This window comes from Dendrobates tinctorius, unplaced genomic scaffold (genome assembly GCF_039654945.1).
Source record: "Dendrobates tinctorius isolate UK_male_01 unplaced genomic scaffold, ASM3965494v1 ptg000158l, whole genome shotgun sequence".
Classification (NCBI taxonomy): domain Eukaryota; kingdom Metazoa; phylum Chordata; class Amphibia; order Anura; family Dendrobatidae; genus Dendrobates; species Dendrobates tinctorius.
Window position 1 is genome coordinate 34,539,354 of NW_027361825.1, and position 17,179 is coordinate 34,556,532.

The following is a 17,179-nucleotide window of genomic DNA, read 5'->3' on the forward strand; positions in this document are numbered from 1 at the left end:
CCATAATAATGAGATGGTAAAAATCAACGCTCTAGTGGTCACTTTCGTCAGTCACCTGATTACCCCAACATCTCATCAGACGATGTGCCACTGATGACGCGCAGTTGTAGTCACCTGACCGCTGCAGCTAATCACTTGCTTTAGTGATCAGGTGACCAAGATTGAGATTGAGATGGCACATGGTAGCTGTGGGAAAGGACAACTTGAGCGGTGGCCCTGGAGTAGTGTTGAACTCATTGCATATTTACATGTTGTTTTTTTTGTAACTTTTACCCCATTGGGTAATTCTGACGTCACCGCTGTTGATCATGTGCGTGTATTATCGCCTGAGCTTGGTGCAGAGATCTCCTATGTGGTGTACTGTGTGTGGATTGTTAAACATTTCGTTCTTCTCTCAGTATCCTGGAATCGCTCAAAGTATTAAGAGTGATGTGGAAAACCTGCTGTCAATTTTGAAAATGAGCGTAGCTATACCAGACGGTAAGGAGCCGACCACAATCATTTAGTTCTACTGTTTAGAAATATTTAATTGGTCGCTGACATTTCCATGAGCTTGTTCTCATGTGATGGACAGCACAATGACTGGTAAAATTGTAAACTTCTTTATTTTTCCAAAATAATGTTTTTGGGGCCCAAAAATAACTAAAGTGCTGGTGTCTCTCTTCTGTGTAACCTGCTGTCTGCTGCTTGTTGTGAAATGTAATCGGTTTCTAGCAGTAAAGACACAGAGATAGATTACTGGACGTTGGGGCGGGGTCTTTGTAGCACTACAGGAAGTGGGGGCGGGTTTTTGTAGCGCTACAGGAAGTGGAGGCAGGTCTTTATGGCGCTACAGGAAGTAGGGTTGGGTCAATGCGACTGTATCTCACATAGTGACTGCAGACTGGTCCATTTACACCAGACGGCCCCTTTATTCCAATGTGTTTTTGCAGGTTTGTTTCCTGAAAATAGCGTACAAGTCCTACAGAAAGAACTGGCCTGGGAATGTGACTACGTGCGTGAGGCCAAATGTGCCAAGACTTTCAGGTAGTATGGCGATCATTGTTTGTTTCTAAGCTAATGCCTAAAGAAATGATCCAGGAAAAAAAAACTTCCAGCAGAAAATGTAATAAAAACATATTGCACAACTGCCGATCCCTTAATGGTGAAGTCTTGAGAGCTAGTCTCTTTACTTCCCACCACTAAAGGTTGTGATCACCATCCAAAGTGCTGATCCCAGTAAGACCAACACAGGAAGTCCATGGCCAGTTATTGTGAAAACTGCAAAGTAGAGTTGAGTGACTTTGGTCGGATCGGGTTTCGTGAATCCCGAATGAAACAAAATTTGGGTCGGATGAAAATGGTCTGACTAGGGCAAAAAAAAGTCGGAGTTTCATCCGAAACCCAACCCCAATGCAAGTCAATGGGAAATAAAAGTCGGCATTGAGCGGATGACATTCATCCACTCAATGCCGACTTTTATTCCCCAGTGACTTGCATTGGGGTCGGTTTTCAGACGAAACTCCGACTTTTTTTTGCCCTAGTCAGACCAGTTTCATTCGGGTTTCACGAAACCCGATCCGACCAAAGTCACTAAACTCTACTGCAGAGTACTAGTAGGACACTAGAGAAGAAGCGGAGCAGATAACGGTTCTCAATCTTCGACTAAATGTTTTCTCTGTGACTTCCAGGAATCTCCTGAGCAATGATCCTTTCTTCAGAGTCCCACTAGTGATTGACGATCTGACTACGAAGAGAGTGCTAACTATGGATCTGGTATCTGGAGTTCCTCTCGACCATTGTGCAGAGATGGACCAGGAAACCCGCAACCAGGTCAGATGGCTACATTGTAAGATCCTGATAGTACTTGTTACTGGAGTAATCGGAGGAGAGTGAGATTCATCTGTCTGCACATTTCTTTCATCCCCTTCTCAACCACAAACCTATTAGTGTAAAATTTAACAAAAAATTTAATTTTGTTTCGGCTGCACGGGTTGCACCAATAGAAAGTCTGGCCCCAGTCTTGGCATAAAAAAGACTGGATTTTTTTTTTTTTTGCTTGCCCATATTATGTATTAGCTCATCGTGGATGACGCTCCGCTCTTACAGCGTTCTTTGCTTTTCTTTTTTTTTAATCAGATAAATTTTTATTAAATGATAACAAGTATATCATATGACATCAAGCAGTTCACATATAATCATAAATTTTTATTAGCAAAACTCCCCCTTCCCCCCTCCGAGACCCCTTCAGTGTCTTCCTCATTTCTATTCCGATACTCTTTCCCACCTCCATATATACTTGTTTATTATGAACATCATCTATATCATAATACCTCCTCCCCACGAATCTAACTCCATTCTACCCATGGCTGCCATATCTTATGAAATACATCGAGTTTATTTCTCTTAGTATATATACTTTTTTCCAATGAAATTATATGCTCCACTTGCGTAAGAAAGTCTCGTCTAGTCGGAGGGCGTTCTTTGCTTTTCAGATATCCTACAGTATCCTGCGGCTCTGCTTACAAGAGGTTTTTCAATTCCGCTTCATGCAAACTGATCCCAACTGGTCCAACTTTTTCTATGACTCTGATAAAGACAAGGTAAGAAAGTCCGCTGGTCAAAAATCTGTATGATGGACATGAGTTTTTTTTTATTTTATGTGACATTTAAAAGCTATGTCCGCCTTTGCAGCCATTTTTTTTTTTTTCATTCTTCCAATGAATTCAAAAATGAAAAAAAAAAATATTCTTGATTTCATCACTTGCATTTTTTTTTCTTTCTTTTATTAATCACGTGGTATTTGACAAAAGCTGTTTATTTTTGTTTTGTGCTTTTGCCTTTTAATAAAAAAGTTACAAATTCCTTTTTAAAATGTCTCTAAATTTGCACAAAAATTCCAAGTGTACAGTAAATCATTTCCATTTGCGCAAAAATTAGGCAATAGGCTGTAAATATTTGGCAAACTTACTTTCTGCAACTTTGAAAATCACTAAGAAAAACGGATCTAATTGTAAAAAAAAATAAGACCTATAAATTGCAAAAAGACTTCAGCATCGGACTCCACTAGAAACGTTTGTTGTCCGTTATCATTGTGGCTTATTGCTTTACATAGGAGCTGTTGACACAAAACGGGTATTTTTTTTTTACCTGCATTTGAGAAGCCATCCACATGGAAATAATAGTTTCTGCTTATTTCGTAGGTGAACCTGTTGGACTTTGGAGCCAGTCGATGGTTTGATGAGACGTTCACCGATGAATATATTGAGGTGAGTTGAATTTGCAGCACATATTTCATGTAAATAAAGAGGTGGCAATCTGGGCATTGCTCGGAACCCCTGTTTTTTAGGAGGTGGCTCTGAATCAGGGAACCTCAGGAGCCATCTATAGCCACACATTTGTTTTTGGAAATTGAGTCGTATTTCATGGGTTATTTGAAGAGATTTTAACATGATGGGCATTTAGATAATAGCCACAGTATATGCCATAAATATATGGTCCTTGCTGGTCCCCTCTCCCAAGAATTGAAACCCCTATTTTGGTAGCACCACCATTGTGAATGTAGAGGTGGCTGCACCTGTCGGAACCGCATTGATCAGTATTCATATATGTCTAATTTGGGAAAGATCCTTTAAGGGTGTGTTACCAGGATTCTTATTATTTTGGAACCTTTTGGTTGTATTACAGTTAAGTCCATGTATATTAGGACAGAGACGACATTTTTCTAATTTTGGTTCTAGACATTACCACAATTAATTTTAACCCCTTCCCGACCTGTGACACAGCGTATGCGTCATGAAAGTCGGTGCCAATCCGACCTATGACGCATACCCTGTGTCATGAATTCAAAGCCCCCCTGCGGGTCGGGTGACCGGGGTCAATGAAAGGTCACCTGACCCGCAGGTACAGGGGGCTTTGTAATTCACCACAGGGGGCGTGGCTTCGCCCCCACGTGGCTACGATCGCTCTGATTGGCTGTTAAAAGTGAAACAGCCAATCAGAGCGATAGTAATATTTCATCAATGAAAATTGATGAAATATTACAATCCAGCCATGGCCGATGCTGCAGTAGCATCGGACATGGCTGGAGACACCGATTTGACCCCCCCCACCGGCGATCGCCCCCCCGCCACTGAATGACAGCGGCGATCTGCCGCCGCTGTCATCATCTGACCCCCCCTCCCATTCCCTTCGCTCCCCGCCAGCTTCCGATCCCCCCCCTCACCCACTCTCACCGCCCCCGGCACCTTCCAAGTTCCCCTGTCGCTCCCGGTGTCCGGCGGGTCCGGTTCATGGGCGCCGCCATCTTAGAAAATGGCGGGCGCATGCGCAGTGCGCCCGCCCGAATCTGCCGGCTGCAGATTCCATTATTTCATTTTGATCGCTCTCAGAGTGATCAAAATGAAATAAAAAGTAAATGAACGCCCCGATTATCACCCCCATAGGTAGGCAGAACTAATAAAATAAAGAAAATATTTTTATTTTTTTTTTCCATCAGGGTTAGGGTTAGGGTTGGAAAGAGGGTTAGGGTTGGAAAGAGGGTTAGGGTTGGAAAGAGGGTTAGGGTTGGAAAGAGGGTTAGGGTTGGAAAGAGGGTTAGGGTTGGAAAGAGGGTTAGGGTTGGAAAGAGGGTTAGGGTTGGAAAGAGGGTTAGGGTTGGAAAGAGGGTTAGGGTTGGAAAGAGGGTTAGGGTTGGAAAGAGGGTTAGGGTTGGAAAGAGGGTTAGGGTTGGAAAGAGGGTTAGGGTTGGAAAGAGGGTTAGGGTTGGAAAGAGGGTTAGGGTTGGAAAGAGGGTTAGGGTTGGAAAGAGGGATAGGGTTGAAAAGAGGGTTAGGGTTAGAATTAGGGTTATGTTTGTGGTTAGTGTTATGGTTAGTGTTGGGGTTAGGGGTGTGTTGGGGTTGGGGTTAGGGTTAGGGATGTGTTGGGGTTAGGGGTGTGTTGGGGTTAGGGTTGGAGTTAGAATTGAGGGGTTTCCACTGTTTAGCCACATCAGGGGGTCTCCAAACGCGACATGGTGCAACCTTTGATTCCAGCCAATTTTGCGTTCAAAAAGTCAAATGGTACTCACTCCCTTCCAAGCCCCGACGTGTGCCCAAACAGTGGTTTACCCCCACATATGGGGTATCAGCGTACTCAGGAAAAATTGCACAACAACTTTTGGGGTCTAATTTCTCCTGTTACCCTTGGGAAAATAAAAAATTGGGGGCTAGAAAATTATTTTTGTGGAAAAAAAATGTTTTTTTCATTTTCATGTCTCTGCATTATAAACTTCTGTGAAGCACTTGGGGGTTGAAAGTGCTCACCATACATCTACATAAGTTCCTTGGAAGGTCTAGTTTCCAAAATGGGGTCACTTGTGGGGGGTTTCCACTGTTTAGGCACATCAGGGGCTCTGCAAACGTAATGACGACTGCTTACTATTCCATCAAAGTCTGCATTTCAAAACGTCACTACTTCCATTTCGAGCCCTGACGTGTGCCCAAACAATGGTTCCCCCACACATATGGTGTATCAGCGTACTCAGGACAAACTGGACAACAACTTTTGGGGTCCAATTTATCCTGTTACCCTTGTGAAAAAAAAAATTGCGGGCTAAAAATCATTTTTTTTGAGGGGGAAAAAAATGATTTTTTATTTTCACGGCTCTGCGTTATAAACTTCTGTGAAGCACTTGGGGGTTCAAGGTGCTCGCGATACATCTAGATAAGTTCCCTGGGGGGTCTAGTTTCCAAAATGGGGTCCCTTGTGGGTGGTTTCTACTGTTTAGGCACACAGGGGCTCAGCAAATGTAACATGACGCCCGCAGACCATTCCATCAAAGTCAGCATTTCAAAATGTCACTACTTCCCTGCTGACACCCAACGTGTGCCCAAACAGTGGTTTCCCCCCACATATGGGGGTACCAGCGTACTCAGGACAAACTGGACAACAACTTTTGGGGTCCAATTTCTCCTGTGACCCTTGTGAAAATAAAAAATTGCGAGCTAAAAATTCATTTCTTTATCGCCTTATTGGGGGACACAGATGACCATGGGTGTATGCTGCTGCTGCTAGGAGGCTGACACTATGCAAAACAAGAAACTTAGCTCCTCCCCAGCAGTATACACCCACCGACAGGCACCAAGCACCTCAGTTTGTGCTTAGTGTCTGTAGGAGGCGGACCGGGATCTCCCCAGATCCGCATTTAATCCTTTTCTTTTCAGGTTTTTGTTGTGTTTTTTAATGATTTCCCCTTTCTTTTTCAGATAAAGCTCAGGAAACGGGATGTGAGTTCATCCTGCTTTTCCTATTAATGCGGCTGAGCGAGCAATGTGGTATCGCCCACATCGCAACTCTCAGGCCCGCAGGCAGGACCTTCCCCTATCACCCTCGGGTACTAGGGGCCATGGATGGACGGTCCTAGCAGATTCCCCTCCTCACCCCTCTCCCAGGACAGGGCTGAGAGGAAGACGGCGGTCGCCAGCGGTGACGTTTCCCTGACACGGGCATTGGAGCAGTCTTCTGCACCATACGGCGGTGCGGGTACTGAGGATCACCTCTCCCAGCGACCTGCGTTCTATCGTGGGCCCCTGTGGTCAGCCTCTTCAGGGACATCAGGTATGTTTTTCTGAATGTTCCCTGCAGCCCTGCGCTCACATGCCAGTCTAGGACAACAGAGTACCTCTCCTCCTTTTGAATTTCCCGCGCCTTCAACCAGCGCTCTGACAGGCGCGCGTCCCTCTTGTCGCGGGGGGGTGCGGGGGGGGGGGCGCGCTTCCTCCGTCAGCGCTCCCTCCATCAGCGCTCCCCGTCCTCATCAGCTACAGGGAGGCAGCGCTTTCAAGCCCGGGCGCGCCGTCGCTAGTGAAAGTGAGGGAGCACTTTCACTTTCATTTTCAAAAGTTCCTCCCTCTCCCTGCGCGCGCTTTCCCCGCGCGCTTTTTCAGCCTATCTCAGGGCTGCTTTCACTTCAGCCCTGTCACTGTCTTTGGCCGTCCCCCTCCCCTCTGGGGTCTCAGCCAATCACGCCGTGCGGTGGCTTAGCCCCGCCCACCGCCAGCGTTTCTTCCTGGATTGCCGATCTTCTTCCTCCTTCTCTCCGGACGTCGCCTGGGGGACACATCGCTTCTGATCCTCGGTAGGCTAGACGCTGACTATCCCTGGCACCTAACTTAGCTCCCCACCCCCCCCCGCAGTTTCCTCAGGCTGTGTTTTTCCTGCCACTGAGACTTATGCACAACCCCGCAAGGGCCTTCTGCTCCAGACCCACCGCTACTCACTACGCCTGCGCGCGCTGTAAAAAGAAGTGGGCTTCGGGTCAGTCGTCTCCCCTCTGCCTCTCCTGCAGCCCTTCAAACATGTCGTCCCCTCAGGAGCACTCCGAACCCCGGGCGGAGACCACCCCACCCCCGGAGTGGGCCGTGGCGATGTCTCAGTCAGTTTCTGAGCTGACAAAGGTGTCTCAATCGCTGGTCCAGGTCTTGGAGCGGTTACCTCAGTTATCTGCTGTCACCGGTGCACCGACCGCCTCGCATGGTGAGTCGCCAGCACCGGACCGTGGCCCTCAGACGGACAGACCAAGTCGGGGCTCTAGGAAGCGGGTCCTGTCTGGCTCTTCCTCCGGTTCGCAGGGTCCCTCTGCTTCTCTCAGGCTACGCTCCTCGTCCCCCTTATCGGCAGACGATCCGGGGTCAGACGAAGATTCACTATCTGGATCAGACTCAGAGGCGGACGACATAGCTAGAAGTCGGGAGATGGTAGATAGTCTCATATTGGCTATATACCAAACACTCAAGATTAAGGAGGATAAGGCCCCCCCTCAGGAATGCTCTGTTTCCCTTAAGAAGGCAAGGCCTCCATCTCGAACCTTCCCTAATAAGGATTTCGACACTTCCTTAGCCAACCACTGGCAACATCCTGAGAAATGTTTCTCAGGCCGCAAGTACTTAGATGTACTTTATCCCTTTGATGCGGAGCTAGTCACGAAATGGACCAAAGCTCCCGAGGTAGATCCACCAGTTTCTCGTATTTCCTCTAAGACGGTCCTTTCCCTTCCGGACGTAGCTTCTCTCAAGGACCCATCAGACAGGCATATAGAGTCGTTGGCTAAGTCTATCTTTGAGGCTTCCGGTGCATCCCTATGCCCTATCTTCGCTTCCGCTTGGGTGGCGAAAGCCATTTCGGCTTGGGCAAAAATTCTGCGCAGGGGCGTTTCAGCGGCAGCTCCTCATGACGAGCTGGCAGATTTAGCAGACCAAATTAATCACGCAGGCAAGTACCTTCTGGCCGCCTCCTTGGACGCGGCAGGGTGCGTTGCTAGAGCTAACAGCAACATTGTGGCAATACGCCGCATTCTTTGGTTGAAGTCTTGGAATGCGGATACTACCTCAAAGAAGTCACTCACCAACCTGGCATTTCACGGCACTAGGCTCTTTGGCGCCAAGCTGGATCAGTTAATCTCGGATGCCACGGGTGGAAAGAGCACTTCCCTTCCTCAGTCCCGTCCTAAGAGGTTCTTTAACAAGAGGGCTTCTCGGCCTTTTAGGTCCTTTAGCCCCTTCTCTCCCACAGACGGTTCATCCCAGCAGGACCGTAACACTGCTTCCAATGACCGGAGAAAGCCATCGTATAAGCCAGCCCCTCGCTGGAGATCCAGGGGTCAGCCTTCCAGGCCCTCAGGCGCTCGATCCGGAAGGTTTTCATCTAAGTGACGGGTCACCCCCACCTGGAAAGCTTTCCAGGGTGGGAGGCAGACTTTCCTTTTTCAAGGACGCGTGGCTATCCGTTGTCGACGACGCTTGGGTCAGGGAAATCATCACGTCCGGATACAAAATCGAGTTTTCTTCCCTCCCAAACAGTCGTTTCTGTCTGTCCCGATCCCCAAAACAGCGATCACAAGTTCCAGGGTTCCTTCAGGCCGTCTCCTCTCTCCTTTCCGCCGGGGTCATCGTTCCCGTTCCTACAAACGAGCGGTTTTTAGGGTTCTACTCGAATCTCTTTGTAGTCCCAAAAAAGGACGGCTCACTTCACCCAATTTTGGACCTCAAACGGCTCAATCGCCACGTGAAGATCCGCCATTTCAAGATGGAGTCTCTGCGTTCGGTAATAGCCTCAATGGAGCCTGGAGAGTTTCTCTGCTCGGTGGATATACAGGATGCCTACCTCCACATCCCCATTTCTCGCCAGCATCAGAGATACCTCCGCTTTGCGATTCAGAACAACCATTATCAGTTCGCGGCCCTTCCCTTCGGCCTAGCCTCCGCCCCTCGTGTCTTCACGAAGGTGATGGCAACAGTCATGGCCATCCTTCGCTCCAGAGGGATCCTTATCATCCCTTACCTGGACGATCTTCTGATCAAGGGCTTGTCCCGACAAGACTGTCTTCACAGCCTTCACATAACCTTGGATGCCCTCAGACGCCTGGGATGGATAGTCAACAAGGACAAGTCCACTCTGTGCCCTACCCAGCGACTGACCTTTTTGGGCATGGAGTTCGATACGAATCTGGCCCGAGTGTTCTTACCGAGGGACAAGTTTTCAACCCTTCGCAAGGGGATACAGTCCCTTCGGCGCTCGAGGGTCATGTCCCTTCGGTCCTGCATGAGAGTCCTGGGGAGGATGGTGGCCTCTATGGAAGCAGTGCCATTTGCACAATTCCACTCTCGCCCTCTCCAGCTGTTCCTCCTGTCAGTCTGGGACAAGACCTCGTTTTCTCTGGATCACCCCATTCTTCTTCTGCTCAGAGTCAAACAATCGCTAACTTGGTGGACGTTGTCGACGTCATTTCTCCGCGGAAGATCCTTTCTCCCGCCTCGGTGGCAGGTCATCACCACCGATGCCAGTCTCCTAGGATGGGCGGCGGTCTACTGTCAGAGAAGGGCCCAAGGGCGTTGGAACGCCCAGGAGACCCTTCTGCCCATCAACCTTCTGGAGATCAGGGCAATCTTCCTCGCGCTCCTTCGTTGGCAGCATCTTCTAGTAGGCAAGCCGGTCCGCATTCAGTCAGACAACGCCACGGCCGTGGCGTACATAAACCACCAGGGCGGTACTCGCAGCAGGCAGGTGATGTCGGAAGTGGCAAGGATAATTCGTTGGGCAGAGCGTCACGTGCCGGCGATTTCCGCCGTTCACATTCCAGGGGTGGAAAACTGGGCAGCCGACTTCTTGAGTCGCCAAGGGCTAGCGTCAGGCGAATGGTCCCTTCATCCCACAGTCTTCAGTCAGATATGCCAGCGCTGGGGCACCCCGGACGTCGATCTCATGGCCTCTCGGATGAACAACAAGGTTCCTCGCTTTGTAGCCAGGTCCAGGGATCCATTAGCCGTCGGTTACGACGCCCTAGTAATCCCGTGGTCCCAGTTCCACCTACCTTACCTGTTCCCTCCGCTTGCCCTAATCCCAAGAGTGGTCAAAAAGATAAAGTCAGAGGGCATCCCGGTCATCTTAGTGGCTCCAGACTGGCCGAGACGACCTTGGTACGCGGAGCTGGTGAACATGCTCACGGACGTCCCCTGGAGGCTTCCAGACCGTCCAGATCTTCTCTCGCAAGGCCCCCTTTACCACCAGAGTTCTCAATCTCTCAGTTTAACGGCATGGCCGTTGAGGCCGCGATTCTGAAGGAATCAGGGTTTTCCAACCGGGTCATTCAGACCTTGATTAAGGCTCGGAAGCCTGCTTCTTCCCGCATTTACCATAGGTACTGGAAGGCCTTTTTTCGCTGGTGTGACGAAAACGATGTTTTTCCACTATTGTTCTCAATTCCTTCCATTCTTGGTTTCCTCCAATCCGGCTTGGATGCGGGCCTATCCCTCAGTACTCTCAAAGGCCAGGTATCTGCCCTAGCAATCCTCTTCCAGACGGATCTGGCTTCCTTACCGCAAGTGAAGACCATTCTCCAAGGAGTCGCCCATGTGGCTCCTCCTCATCGTTCTCCGATAGATCCATGGGATCTCAATCTTGTTCTTGGCGCTCTCCAGAAGGCGCCGTTCGAGCCGATTCAGGACATCCCTCTGTCTTTTCTTTCATGGAAGGTGGCTTTTCTGATCGCCATTACTTCCATCAGGAGAGTTTCTGAGCTGGCGGCCTTATCCTGTCGTTCTCCTTACCTTATCCTCCACCAAGATAAAGTTGTTCTCAGGCCAGTTCCTTCTTTCCTTCTGAAAGTGGTATCCCCCTTTCACATTAACGAAGATATCGTCCTTCCATCATTTTGTCCTGCGCCTGCTCATCCTCTGGAAAAGTCGCTCCACAAACTGGATGTAGTGAGAGCCTTGCGTGTTTACCTTGCCAGGACCGCTTCCTTTCGCCAATCTGATTCCTTGTTGGTCATTTCTGAGGGTCGCCGGAAAGGTCTTCCGGCCTCCAAGTCCACAATTGCTCGTTGGATTCGGTCTACCATCCTGGAAGCCTATCGTCTTCAGGAGAAACGGCCTCCTCCGGGAGTGAAAGCCCACTCCACCCGGGCTGTAGGGGCTTCTTGGGCTGTGCGACACCAGGCTTCGGCCTTACAACTTTGCAGAGCCGCGACCTGGTCATCTTTGCACACCTTCGCGAGGTTCTACAGGGTTCATACCCAGGCCTCGTCTGATGCAGCTCTTGGTAGGAAGGTGCTGCAGGCGGCGGTGGCGCATCGACTGACCTAAGCCCTTCCTTATTTCGTTCCTTTATTGCTGTTCCCACCCTCGGGACTGCTTTGGAACGTCCCATGGTCATCTGTGTCCCCCAATAAGGCGATAAAGAAAGAGGGATTTTGGGTTCTTACCGTAAAATCTTTCTTGGAGCCTTCATTGGGGGACACAGCACCCGCCCTGTTTAATTAGTACCGTGTTGGGTCTGAGAGTCCCTTGTTGAGTTGGTACATATGTTTATGGTTTTGGTTGCTTCTCCTACTGCTTTTTTCACCAACTGAGGTGCTTGGTGCCTGTCGGTGGGTGTATACTGCCGGGGAGGAGCTAAGTTTCTTGTTTTGCATAGTGTCAGCCTCCTAGCAGCAGCAGCATACACCCATGGTCATCTGTGTCCCCCAATGAAGGCTCCAAGAAAGAGATTTTACGGTAAGAACCCAAAATCCCTCTTTTTTGAGGAAAAAAAAAAGATTTTTTATTTGTAACGCAGAGCCATGAAATCTTCTGTGAAGCACTTCGGGGTTCAAGGTGCTCACCACACATCTAGGCAAGTTCCTTATGGGGTCTAGTTTCCAAAATGGGGTCACTTGTGGGGGGTTTCCACAGTTTAGGAACATCAAGGGCTCTGCAAATGTAACATGATGCCCGCAGACCATTCCATCAAAGTCGGCATACCAAAACGTCACTACTTCCCTTCCGAGCCCTGACGTGTGCCCATACAGTGGTCATCCCCCACATATGGGGTATCAGCGTACTCAGGACAAACTAGACAACAACTTTTGGGGTCCAATTTCTCCTGTTACCCTTGTGAAAAAAAAAATTGCGGGCTAAAAATCATTTTTTTTTGAGGGAAAAAATGATTTTTTATTTTCACGGCTCTGCGTTACAATCTTCTGTGAAGCACTTGGGGGTTCAAGGTGCTCACCACACATCTAGATAAGTTCCTTGGGGGGTCTTGTTTCCAAAATGGGGTCCCTTGTGGGGGGTTTCTACTGTTTAGGCACACAGGGGCTCAGCAAATGTAACATGATGCCCGCAGACTATTCCATCAAAGTCAGCATTTCAAAATGTCACTACTTCCCTTCCGAGCCCCGACGTGTGCCCAAACAGTGGTCGCCCCCCACATATGGGGTACCAGCGTACTCAGGACAAACTGGAAAACAACTTTTGGGGTCCAATTTATCCTGGTACCCTTGTGAAAATAAAAAATTGCAGACTAAAAAATTTTTTTTTAGGAAAAAAAAAAGATTTTTTATTTTCACTGCTCTGCATTATAAACTTCTGTGAATCACCTGGGCGTTCAAAGTGCTCACTATGCATCTAGATAAGTTCCTTAGGGGGTCTAGTTTCCAAAATGGGGTCATTTGTGGGGGAGCTCCAAAGTTTAGGCACACAGGGGATCTCCAAACACGACATGGTGTCCGCTAACGATTGGAGCCAATTTTCATTTCAAAAAGTCAAATGGCGCTCATTCCCTTCTGCGCCCTGCCGTGCACCCAAACAGTGCCCCCCCCCTACATATGGGGTACCAGCGTACTCAGGACAATCTGGACAACAACTTTTGTGGTCCAATTTCTCCTGTTACCCTTGTGAAAATAAAAAATAGCGTGCTAAAAAATCATTTTTGAGGAAAAAAAAATGATTTTTTATTTTCACTTCTCTATGTTATAAACTTTTGTGAGGCACTTGGGGGTTCAAAGTGCTCACTACACATCTAGATAAGTTCCTTAAGGGGTCTAGTTACCAAAATGGTGTCACTTGTGGGGGAGCTCCAATGTTTAGGCACACAGGGGCTCTCCAAACGCGACATGGTGTCCGATAACGATTGGAGCTAATTTTCCATTCAAAAAGTCAAATGGCGCGCCTTCCCTTCCGGGCCCTGCCCTGCACCCAAACAGTGGTTTATGACCACATATGAGGTATTGGTGTGCTCAGGAGAAATTGCCCAACAAATTTTAGGATCCATTTTATCCTGTTGCCCATGTGAAAATGAAAAAACTGAGGCTAAAAGATAATTTTTGTGAAAAAAAAGTACTTTTTTTTTTTTTTACAGATCAATTTGAGAAGCACCTGGGGGTTCAAAGTGATCACTATGCATCTAGATAAGTTCCTTTGGGGGGTCTAGTTTCCAAAATGGGGTCACTTGTAGGGAAGCTCCAGTGCTTAGGCGCACAGCGACTCTCCAAACGCGACATGGCAACCGCTAAATATTCCAGCATATTTTCCATTCAAAAAGTCAAATGGTCCTCCTTCCCTTCTGAGCCCTGCCGTACGCCCAAACAGTGGTTTATGACCACATATGAGGTATTGGTGTACTCAGGGGAAATTGCCCAACAAATTTTAGGATCCATTTTATCCTGTTGCCCATGTGAAAATGAAAAAATTGATGCTGAAAGGAAATTTGTGTTGGAAAAATTAAAATGTCCATTTTTTCCTTCCACATTGCCTTAGCTGTTGTGAAACACCTGAAGGGTTAATAATCTTGAATGTGGTTTTGAGTAGCTTGAGGGGTGCAGTTTTTAGAATGGTGTCACTTTTGGGTATTTTCTGCCATATAGAAAAGTGACTTCAAATGTGAGGTGGTCCCTAAAAAAAATGGTTTTGTAAATTTTGTTGTAAAAATGAGAAATCGCTGGTCAACTTTTAACCCTTATAACTTCCTAACAAAAAAATATTTTGCTTCCAAAATTGTGCTGATGTAAAGTAGACATGTGGGAAATGTTATTTAGTAACTATTTTGTGTCACATAACTCTCTAGTTTAACAGAATAAAAATTCAAAATTTGAAAATTGCAAAATTTTCGCCAAATTTCTGATTTTTTCACAAATAAACGCAACAATTATCGACCTAAATTTACCACTAACATGAAGCCCAATATGTCACGAAAAAACAATCTCAGAATCGCTAGGATGCGTTGAAGCGTTCCAGAGTTATTACCTCATAAAGGGACACTGGTCAGAATTGCAAAAAATGGCCAGGTCATTAAGGTCAAAATAGGCTGGGTCATGAAGGGGTTAAACAAAACAATTCAGATGCAGTTGAAGTTCAGACTTTCAGCTTTCATTTGAGGGTATCCACATTAAAATTGGATGAAGGGTTTAGGAGTTTCAGCTCCTTAACGTGTGCCACCCTATTTTTAAAGGGACCAAAAGTAATTGGACAGTTAACTCCAAGGACAGGTGTGGGCAATCCCTTTGTTATATCATTCTCAGTTAAGCAGATAAAAGGCCTGGAGTTGATTTGAGGTGTGGTGCTGGCATTTGGAAGGTTTTGCTGTGAAGGAAACAAGCGGTCAAAGAAGCTCTCCATGCAGGTGGAACAAGCCATCCTTAAGCTGCAAAAACAGAAAAAACCCATCCGAGAAATTGCTACCACATTAGGAGTGGCAAAATCTACAGTTTGGTACATCCTGAGAAAGAAAGAAAGCACTGGTGAACTCATCAATGCAAAAAGACCTGGGTGCCCACAGAAGACAACAGTGGTGGATGATCGCAGAATAGTCTCCATGGTGAAGAGAAACCCCTTCACAACAGCCAACCAGGTGAACAACACTCTCCAGGAGGTAGGCGTATCAATATCTAAATCTACCATAAAGAGAAGACTGCATGAAAGTAAATACAGAGGGTTCACTGCATGGTGCAAGCCACTCATAAGCATCAAGAATAAAAAGGCTAGACTGGACTTTGCTACAAAACATCTAAAAAAGCCAGCACAGTTCTGGAAGAACATTCTTTGGACAGATGAAACCAAGATCAACCTCTACCAGAATGATGGAAAGAGAAAAGTATGGCGAAGGCGTGGTACAGCTCATGATCCAAAGCATACCACATCATCTGTAAAACACGGCGGAGGCAGTGTGATGGCTTGGGCATGCATGGCTGCCAGTGGCACTAGGTCACTAGTGTTTATTGATGATGTGACACAGGACAGAAGCTGCCGAATTAATTCTGAGGTATTCAGAGCCATACTTTGTGCTCAGATCCAGCCAAATGCAGCCAAACTGATTGGTCGTCGTTTCATACTACAGATGGACAATGACCCAAAACATAAAGCCAAAGGAACCCAGGAGTTTATTAAAGCAAAGAAGTAGAATATTCTTGAATGGCCAAGTCAGTCACCTGATCTCAACCCAATTGAGCATGCATTTCACTTGTTAAAGACTAAACTTCAGACAGAAAGGCCCACAAACAAACCGCACCTGAAAACCACCGCAGTGAAGGCCTGGCAGAGCATCAAAAAGGAGGAGACACAGCGTCTGGTGATGTCCATGAGTTCAAGACCTCAGGCAGTCATTGCTAACAAAGGGTTTTCAACCAAGTACTATAAATGAACATTTGATTTATAATTATTTAATCTGTCCAATTACTTTTGGTCCCTTTAAAAACAGGGTGGCACATGTTAAGGAGCTGAAACCCCTAAACCCTTCATCCAATTTTAATGTGGATACCCTCAAATGAAAGCTGAAAGTCAGACCTTCAACTGCATCTGAATTGTTTTTTTTTTTAAAATTCATTGTGGTAATGTCTAGAAACAAAATTAGAAAAATGTTGTCTCTGTCCAAATATATATGGACCGAACTGTATATGGGCTGCATGACATTATATGGTGGTATTACACGGGTTGTAAACAACAAGAACAGTTGTCTAATGTGCCCTCTTCACTTCTCATTTTCTTCAAAACCATCCCTGTTCTCCTGAACACATTAACGTCCAGATACAAATAATTTTGCCAACTTCTACTGCTCCACACAGATGAGTTAGTCCCATACTGGGACCCCTCTTTATGAGGCTGTTGTAGTGACCAAAATTTTGGTGACTCCCCTCTTCTCTACCGTTCAGGTTGTTAAAGCAGCAACAGAAGGTGACAGAGAAAAAGTCCTGAAAAAGTCCAGAGATCTGAAATTTCTGACTGGCTATGAAACCAAGGTAAGTGGTGTAAGGCAGTGGTCCCCAACCTTTTTTGCACCAGGGACCGGTTTCAAGCAAGACCACTCTTCCATGGCCCGGCAGGGCGGGGATGGAGGTGTGGCAGGGGCGGGGCTTTGGTCATAAGGGGGCGGGGCTATGGACACGGTTGTAGTGTAGCAGTGCATACTTATAATTAAATAACATTTATAATGTGACTCAACTCACCATAGGTTTTGAATGAGTGCTCCATCATTGCCTTCACCCCATCACTGCTGTCTCTCCATCATTGCCTTCACCCCATCACTGCTGTCTCTCCATCACTGCCTTCACCCCATCACTCCCTTCTCCCCTTCATTGCCTTCACCCCATCACTGCTGTCTCTCCATAATTGCCTTCACCCCATCACTGCTGTCTCTCCATCATTGCCTTCACCCCATCACTGCTGTCTCTCCATCATTGCCTTCACCCCATCACTGCTGTCTCTCCATCATTGCCTTCTCTCCATCACTGCCTTCACCCCATCACTCCCTTCTCCCCATCATTGCCTTCACCCCATCACTGCTGTCTCTCCATCATTGCCTTCACCCCATCACTTCTGTCTCTCCATCATTGCCTTCACCCCATCACTGCTGTCTCTCCATCATTGCCTTCACCCCATCACTGCTGTCTCTCCATCATTGCCTTCTC

At 47.2% G+C, this 17,179-nt stretch overlaps 1 protein-coding gene across 2 annotated transcripts in view; it reads left to right on the forward strand.

Moving 5' to 3' along the window:
- COQ8B (coenzyme Q8B) overlaps positions 1-17,179 on the forward strand; it is a 72,128-nt gene that overhangs the window by 30,849 nt on the left and 24,100 nt on the right. For both annotated transcript variants that reach the window (XM_073549264.1, XM_073549263.1), the window contains exons 10-15: positions 399-480; positions 933-1,026; positions 1,671-1,812; positions 2,475-2,582; positions 3,183-3,248; positions 16,424-16,510. In XM_073549264.1, the coding sequence (XP_073405365.1) occupies positions 399-480; positions 933-1,026; positions 1,671-1,812; positions 2,475-2,582; positions 3,183-3,248; positions 16,424-16,510 (579 nt within the window). The remainder of the gene's footprint in view (positions 1-398; positions 481-932; positions 1,027-1,670; positions 1,813-2,474; positions 2,583-3,182; positions 3,249-16,423; positions 16,511-17,179) is intronic.